The sequence below is a fragment of the Echinococcus granulosus genome (assembly GCF_000524195.1).
Source record: "Echinococcus granulosus chromosome Unknown EG_S00039, whole genome shotgun sequence".
Taxonomy (NCBI): Eukaryota; Metazoa; Platyhelminthes; class Cestoda; order Cyclophyllidea; family Taeniidae; genus Echinococcus; species Echinococcus granulosus.
In genome coordinates this window covers 619,577-628,431 of record NW_020170419.1, presented here as the reverse complement: position 1 = coordinate 628,431, position 8,855 = coordinate 619,577, and the positions used below count along the sequence as shown (strand labels likewise).

The window sequence follows — 8,855 nt, the reverse complement described above, 5'->3', positions numbered from 1 at the left end:
CAAAAAAAAGGAAAAATGCTTGAAAAAGGGTCCTAAAAAGGACTAGAACAGTGCAGAGGATGCGTAAAAACGTGTTTGCTTAGGTAAAAGGTTCCAGGCCAGTTTTTACTCAGTTTACACAAAAAAGGGCTCCCTGGCAGGAAATTGGGTCTATTCAACGTCAGACCTCATATTGAGACTGCATGGCAGGCAACGAAGCCAGAGAAAGGGCAGCTTGCGTAATAAAGTGCCTCCGTGGCCAGGATTGAGGCCGGTTCAAGGTTAGATGACGTCACAATGCAAGTCAGGGTTGTGGCAATTTCTACTTTCAAGTGAGCGGTAGTGAGTGCAGCACGTCAATCGTCGGCTCCTCGTAGTTTTCTCACGGGAAACCTCGCACGACCGATGAAGCAGAAAAAAGGCACACATGCACACTGCCTCGAAAGAGGCAGAACGGTGGACGCCAACGTCAGCAACAATAAAAATTACGACGATATTTAAATGATCTCGGCGAATGGAGAAACGCTCCGCTCAGTAAATAGTAAACACAAGGTGGTGGATAAATTTGAGCATTCAAGTCTGTCCTGTGTAGTGGTGCTACCAACAAAGGCCACAAAGCAAACCGATATCGTGTGACTGGAATGCGGTCCAGGCACTGATGCGTCAACTGAGCGCGTTCGATGAAATCGCTTCTGGATAGGAAGTTAACGGCTACTTTGCCGGAGAGGCAGGGGGTAACTCTAGGGGGACGAAGCTTTACATGCAACGAAATCGACGGGACACATTTCGTATGTGGAACTGATACCCAGTTAGTGGATGGTTTTCAATACACCGACTGTGTTATAATGGCAAACGCCAGAGTGACCAGAACTTGTGCATCAGTCATAAACTGTCACTATGCTAATCTCTCCTGCTATGACCTCGAGGGTGACTACCTCATCCTGATGCGAAAGCATCTACTCAAGGGGTTGGTACACACCCATCAGTAGGGGAGGAGGGATAAGAAGGGCACAAATGGTTTGAATCGTGATCTTTCTTTAGCTTAATGTGATTGACTGAATGCCTGTCAAGGAATGGTGGACACCTGCGGTGTCGGACACTCAGGAGCACGAAAAGAAGGGGATCAATATTTCACGTCACACCCAGCGTAAAGGGATGGCTAAAATGTGGTTGTTATTGCATTATTCTTTCTCACGGGTTTTTCTGCGTGTCAGCAAGAAACATATTTAAACTCTTGATATTTATATTTGCCTTAGCAATGCTCGTGACTTAACGGCAGTACTCAAGGTGTTTGTCTTTAGATCCTTCAAAACATATTTGGAGGACATTGTGTGCATGTTTTCTTCCGCGGTTATATTCGGGAAGCACTTTAGTTGCAACATGTTTTTCATCACCCAGGGGAAGCATATTTGGGTCATAATATTTCAGTGGACTAAACTGCGTGCCCACTCCGTTCTCAGCGGATTACACCTACGGAACACACCGTAGTCTTCGGATCAAGCTAATAGACCTTTAATATACTGTACTTCGGCAAGCAGTTAGTCAACTTCTTTTCTCTGGCTCATTACTGAATCAGCAAGACACGTGATATTACTGGTAGCATTAATGATCGCTAGTGGTTGAGATGAACCACATGGACCCACTTAGCTAAAATGCAGTTTTGATGTTAAATAAATGGTTTTCCTTGACTAACCAACTATATTTGTGCAAAACGTTATTCCTCACTTAATTAAAAGTTGAAACAAACTACATAAGTCTGCTTGGTGCAGCAAATTCCGAACAATGATTTGGCTCATTTGTTGGGTTTTTGCATCTCTTCATAATATAAATGCATCTATTAAAAATGTTTCTGTAGTCTCGCTTTAGTGTAGCAGTGTTTGTCAATGTGTGTCCTCAAAAGAATAATTAAAATAGGGAATACTGTTTTTGTGGGTTTGCTTTCTAGCAGATGCAAAAGTTAGTAGACCATTTTTTGTCTGTGCAAAGTGCATCATTGACAAATTTGATTTAAGACAGACAAGAGAACCTGCTTTATCCACATATATTTCTAATCAACTAATGGTAGCTGTAACACAAATTGAGCGAAATGCAAAACGGAATCTAAGCCGTTCATCTACCAATAGGTGTGCCGCCGCGTAGCTGCCTCCTCCTGATAGCATTCTTGTGAGTTTGCGCTATGACTGCACAATACTTGTACGATAAAGCTTCAGGCATTTGCAGTACGTTTTGGCAGCTAGCTTCAGTAGTCGACGGTGGATAGCATTTGTAGCTTTGGATAAATATTGCTCAAATCACCAAAGTTGTTGGAACATTCAAGCAAGTGCCAGTCTTTTTATGCAGTAAAGCTACTTGTGTAGCCCTTTGTCGCCATTTGATCTCATCAAAATATGATGTTTTACCACATTAAATTTACCAAAGTCTCTGTTATAGGATGATGTGCAAGATCGTCTTCATGCATTCAAATCATAAATATTGTATCCACCGGTTCCTCCACACAGTGCCGTGATCTGCGCTATGGATGAAGACTATAGTGTTTTTCTTCCAGTAAGTTAGGTTTTTGGGTTATTTTCTTCAGAGCCATCCTCTTCGTATCTACCTTTGAGGTCTAAATTTAGACGACGGCAAAGACTACGATGGTGATGATGGAGATCGAGCCACAAAACCTCCTGTGAGCATTGCGCCCTCAGATTGGATCACCTCAACCTCTGAAAATGGTCTCCTCTCTGATTTTCTCTTCTACTACAACCTCATTGTATAGTTTAACTTCTCAACTGATATCTTCTAGATTTATTTCCCAAAAAGACACCTCTTGCAATGTCTCCTCCAGTCCGAACGCATCTTTACCAATGACCGGGCATACCTTGAGCAGTGTAAGGGTGTTCTCATAGGGCGGCTGCCCCGCATCCACCCCGTCCTCTTTCTTTTGTCCTCATTTTGTTCACAATCTTGCCGATTTCCTCTCCTGGTCCGAATGCTATCGTTCTTATCTTTTATGTCGGCATGTTATCATTGGCTGGTAGTAACCTTGTTTCTTTATACTTAAATGTTGTCAGCATTATTTAATAACCCACTTGTCCTTATTTGGTCTCACTACATTGCCCGCCATCGAATTCATGAGTTCGGTTCTTTTGGTGATGAGCTTCTTAACGCTGCCACTAATGTAGCGCAAGGAGGACTCCATTCCTCCCTACTATTTATGTTTCCTTTTTGAAGCAGTATGAGTGGTTGAGGCTCTCTGTGCCTGGTTATGGTGTCTACGACGAGGAAGACAGCTTTTGCGCGAAGTGGACCAGATGCGAGTAAACTCGGAGAAGGGAGGTTGGTTTCGGGACGAACCGCCAAGTCGAGTGACTGAGGTGCCCAGTTCAGCCTTCGAGGAGGTGCAAGTGAGGGAACACCTCTCAGCTTTGGCTAGCCTTCATTATAACGTCATCTACTTTCATGTCGGTGCGTTGATGTCCGTGTTACGTACACTTTGTTAGTAGTTAGTGTGATATAAATTATCATATTGGGGCGCCACAATGCATCATCATCTACACTCTACCCCCAATGCATTAAACGACTGCATTTCCTTGCCCATGTCTGTCCGTTTTAGTCTTCACCCCTTCACTCATCCACCTCGAACAGAGCGTTATACACTTTCTGGCTATTTCAACCCCATAATTGTTTGATGGTGAAGCAGGCTACTAAAAAGGCAAATTGAATGGCGCTTGGAGTAGGATGGGGGTCCGTTGGATATATTTTGATTATTTGTCGTTTCTTCGTCGCAGATTTTGGTAATTTATATGGATGACTAAGGAAAATGTTTAAGCACAGGACCCGCAATGCACTTTTGGAGTGGGGAGGTTGGCCAATTCTACTGAGGCAACCTCGGACAGACCGCGCTTTTCATGGATTTTAATGGTCCTTTTGATTTAATAATGAAATAGTGTCCATGTTTTGTCCAACATAATAACGTAATCTTTCAACTCAGTGCATCCATCAACTTTTCTGTGCTCGTCAAAAACGGATGATTGCATTGGGACTTGTCATTGTTCAGGCTTCATAAACTGAGGGAAAGGGTTGCTGCCAAGGCATCCTTGGTTGCGCTGTCTGAACTATCCTCCGAAGACCTTCAGTCAGTGCGCATACTCTTGTCTAATTGTCAGTACTGCGTGAATGAGGCCGAGAAAACCCTTGGAGATGAATCCACTAAATCGACGGTATCGATTTCGGTTCCCAAGGTGCCTGAATTGGCGTCTAAAGTGGAAGAGAGGGGCAAACTGTTACCACTGGATTTTGAACAACCGCCCGGTGAAGATGAGGTAGGTCTCGTTAAAACCGAAAGCGTTATGCGCCATAAAGAAGGTGTGCAAGACTAGTCTTAGGACCGTTTTTGAATTTTCTGGCACGTACTTTTCACTTCTCATGGTGGGATATTTCTGCTTCTTGAGATGCTATTGTTACATTAAACTGGAGGAACAGTTGGCTTGACAGATAGGGAAGAGAAAATGGACTCGCGACAAGACTAATTACTGTCCTTGTCTTCACAGTTTTGGACTAAAATGCTTAAATAAGCCCTTGGATGACTTTCGTGGGCTCGATATCCGTGGCCATTCTACCCCAATTCAATTTAGATATAATATTCTCTGGTCGGGGCTTTTACAAAGGCTATATAAATGGATTCGTCTGTCCCCCCCGTCCCCTCATCTCTCCTCCCCTCCCCAAACAGAAACGCTGCATCCTTTTTATTTACCCACTGTGTAAATTCGCTACTACCGAAAGAGGAGTCTAACCCTATTCCAATAATGGAATAGGAGGACATCTTTTTTTCTCTCTCCTCCTCTTTTCCGGCTTTAAACAATTGAACTATGATGGTGGAAGAATTGTAGGTCTAGTATTACCTCTGGTTGGCTTGACTGAATGAATGATTTTCCCTCTTTCTTGTTTTCTTTATTTCCCCTTTTATCTTAGAGAGGTGAATCACTTGGTTCCAGTTTTTTCTTCCCCTCTTTCATTTTTTTGCATATTGTTTGGAATTCCGGGCTGGTGCACATCTGTTTCATCGGAGTACTCGCATTGGTAGATACGTATTTAATAATTAGTGTCTACCCTCTGAGAAGAAAAAAATTTCCGCTTTTTTTTCATGGAGGTATAAACACTTGGTCTTGTCATCTACTTGTCTCTATGACTGACACACACTTTGTCAAGCTTAAAGCTGTCACGATGTCGTTAATAGCTTTTCTGTGGCCTCTTCTATAAAACAATGCAGTGCTCTCCCTTCCTTCCTTCCCTGTGGTTGTGGCCGTAGGCGATTGAACGTTCCAAGCCCTCTAAATCTGTTCCACAAACCCACCCTAGAGAAGGTGGTACTTTGTCTCCCATTCTGAATACACGCTTAGACAGCGGCGGTTTTTATCCTCCTGGCTACAGTAGACTATCCTATCCTGATCACAGATTGCTGTCGGTGACAAGTGGTCACCTCACTTGAATTGGAAACACTCAAGACTGGATGGTATCCCGACTCTTTTGACGTCTTTTGAATAGGACATTTAATGTTAAATGCCTTCCTACTGCGAGGTAAAAGTGGTTCTCTTAACCACGTGGCATCCCTCCTTGATTGTGAATGAATAAGGTGGGTTAAAAAGGTTTTGAAAAGTACCTTTGTATAGGTATTTCTGGACTAAGTTTTTCCTGACAGAAGTGGCAACTGCCTCCTTAAAATGGTGGGATTTCTGTACTTTTTTTGGAGGTAAACTTTCGGGGAAGAATCAAGGGAGGATGGTAGCTTTCTTTTTCTCTATTCCAACCTTCGGATCGACGGAGAATGGTGCCTTAGTCAAGGGAAGGGGATAGGATGGGGCAAATTTGGAAAACGCAAGTTGCTTTGGCTCATGCAACATGCGGTACGCCGACTTTTGCCTTAACTTTTCTTTAAGGATAATCATTTATTTACGCTATTGTTCATCGTGAAGGTGGTTTGTGTCAAGAAGCCAGATTTGTATTTCACAAAGAAGCTCCAGCTTGATTTGGAATTTTCTTCATTGCAAACGATAGGGAATTTTTTCGTTACTAGAGTAATTTTCTTTAAAAGGTGCGTATATTTTTTCGGAAAAAGTTGCTACATTGCACCGGCATTAGATAATGCTACTTATTGCATTATAAGTAGTTCATTGATTGACTAGTTTTTGGTTCCCTTTTTGGGTAGTTTAGGCTCCTGTACATGTTCGCTTTTCTGCGACCTTGAGAAGAAGGAGGGTTGTGGATCTTTTATCTGTAGTGGTCATTTGCGAGCTAGTTTGCACTAGGAAATTGAGTATATATTTTACGCGAGGACTTCGACTTGCTTTGGAATCTCATTCACTAAAGTCAAACGAGAAGCAACATATCTTTTTCTGGGAATAGTTTCTTCAGCGAACAAATGTGTATTTTTGGAGATGAATAGTATTATCTTGTGTCAGTAATGGCTGGAGCCACTTATTGTGTTATAAGTGGTTTATCGGTCGAATGGATTTTAGCTCTTATCTATTAGTCCCTAGACCCGTCCTTTTTTATGCCGCTTTGATGATGTGTGATGTTTCGGGTTCTCAAAGCCCTAGTACACCATACCAGGGCGATGGAAAATTCGTTATTTAACGTACCGAAGGGATGAGGGGTTATAGATCATGTCACAGGATGAAATTACAAGCTGTAATCGTCACATCACGATGGTGCGTTTCACTGACCTGAATTTTATGCTGAGAGGGATGAAAATCATTTCTCTCACGATTACAAAACACAATCTTAATGACATTTTCACCATGGCACCGCTGATGCTATCCTTTCACGGCAAAGAAAACCCATGTGGGTTCCCGTGGGTTGCCGATTTTGACGTTCCCTTTACGTTTGGCCTACGGCTCCCACTATCTCCATTCTCCTCAACCCGTGTGCTCTCTTATTGACCTATTTAAAGTTGGGCAAAGTATTTTAATCTCTAATAATGTGTTTGTTTCGTCATTTTTTAGCAGAAGGCATACCTTAACCGATCATTGGTGCATATTGTCGTAGCTTCAGTTTGGTTCGCATTTCAAGGAGTGATTCCATATTTCCTAAATCAGAGAAGGTAGCGATTGTGCTGGATAAGTGACTTCCCTAAAGGCTATAACAACTTGGCCTACTTCGCCTCTCTTACTTTCCAAGGTTGTAGACTGCTCGAGGTAATTAGGTTCTTCATATGTAATCATCCCTTTAAGGATCACCCTCCCCTTGAACTCTGCATTTCACTCACAGTCCATCTAACTACCGACGACATTCTCACAGTATTGATTGGGTCTTTGAGTCTCTTTGCCAAATTGGAAGTGGAGAAGGGAGAGGACTGCCATCTTTTACTTGTTTACTTCTTTTTATGTATTCGATTTTAGTGTCTTGAGGCAATTGTTGAAGCTGAAGATCTACAGGCTGGAGGAGAGGAGAGTCTCTACGATGACCTCGATTACTTAGGTCAACCGGTTGGCAAAGCCGAGGTAAGTTTATTCCCCCACTCCTCTCTTTTACTACTTCGCTGCAGAATTGCGAGTGGGGTCCAGTTCTGGAATTATTGCAGTATTGTAGATGTTTGTCTCGGCGATTGCAACAACATTACGGAGGTGATGGGTACAGTGGTAATGGGGTGACGTTGAAAGAACTACGACAGTGTAGCCAACAAAAACAGATAGAGAGGTCATTAAGTTTCCCTTGTAAGACGGGAACGAAGGTGCACTTGTCCTCCTCCCCTTGCTTCCATGGTCTATTGGCCAGGAGCGAGTCTAGTGCAGAAGTTAACCTTCACTGTTTAACAGGTAGAGGGTGTTATTTTTTGGTACCTCTATCTCGCCGATTGTGAAATGAGGCGGTTAACTACGTATGGTTAACATCTAACAAGGACTGCCAATCACATTCCCCCAAAGTACGTGACCTCGTCTCTCCTCTTGTGCTAACCTCCTGTTTGCTCTGGTTTTGGAATTCCAGAGATTTAACTATTTCTGCCTACCCTTCAACGACCACTTTTGGACAAGTTTTATTTTGGGTTGATTCCACCTACAAACTAGAAGTGACATTTGGTTTTGCTTTCACTAAGGCTTATCAATCTTAATGCCAAAGCCGCGATCGTGAAACGGAGGGGGTAAAGAAAAGTAGGCGACTTTCATATCTTTCCATCCGAAAGGACGTTGACGAGGCACGCGGGCAGAGCGTCTATCTCTCACTACTTCAGATTTACTAACTTCAATGTTCAACTGGAGGAGGGTAGGAATTATGACCTTTAGGGGCTGTCAAAAGGTGATACACTCATTTGCCATTCCTCCTGTGTCTACCTTCCAAGCTTCGGGCAACTGTGCCTGATTCACCAGTGCTCTCAATTATGCGGTACCACTTACTGGGGGAATATGTAAACCGAAGTCACGTAAGTGTGACGCTGTAACCTTATCAAGTCTTATTATAACTATTAGAGCCTTACAGCTGTGTTAAGGCTTGGCAACGACCGCTAAATTCTTTATCATTTTGGGATACGGAAGTTTGACTGGAATGTCAGGGCTCGGAGGAGTATTGCCTTTTTATTTACTTGGGAAAACTAGGAGACAAGGCAGGTAGACCGGTGAGTAAAATTCAAAGTGAAACCTGGGGAAGCTACTAAGATGGTAATGACAAAGATACTAAATATCTATTTTAATGGACGTTTTCTTAGTCAATTTGGAGTTGAAACCAGTGAACTATATCTTATGATGAAATGGTCCTTCGGCTCCGCTGCATCTATGCTTTGTATGTGCTCTCCCTCTCCATCCTTCTCTCATTCTGTGACCTTTTTGTCGAGGAAATTTCACAGCTCTCATCACGGGAAAGGGACGAAGGGAAGATCACCACTCCTAGGAGTAGGAAATGCA

The 8,855-nt window shown here is 42.9% G+C and overlaps 1 protein-coding gene across 1 annotated transcript; it reads left to right on the top strand. All coding sequences in view use genetic code 11, as the record gives it.

Moving 5' to 3' along the window:
- Nucleotides 1-1,038: 1,038 nt before the first annotated feature.
- EGR_05405 (hypothetical protein) lies at nt 1,039-8,240 on the top strand (the record flags this gene model as incomplete). Its single annotated transcript, XM_024494654.1, has 8 exons — nt 1,039-1,126; nt 2,583-2,731; nt 2,807-2,944; nt 3,193-3,278; nt 4,019-4,283; nt 7,359-7,460; nt 7,505-7,590; nt 8,189-8,240. 8 exons carry the CDS (start codon nt 1,039-1,041, stop codon nt 8,238-8,240), a joined length of 966 nt encoding a protein of 321 aa, XP_024350981.1.
- Between the last annotated feature and the right edge of the window lie 615 nt (nt 8,241-8,855).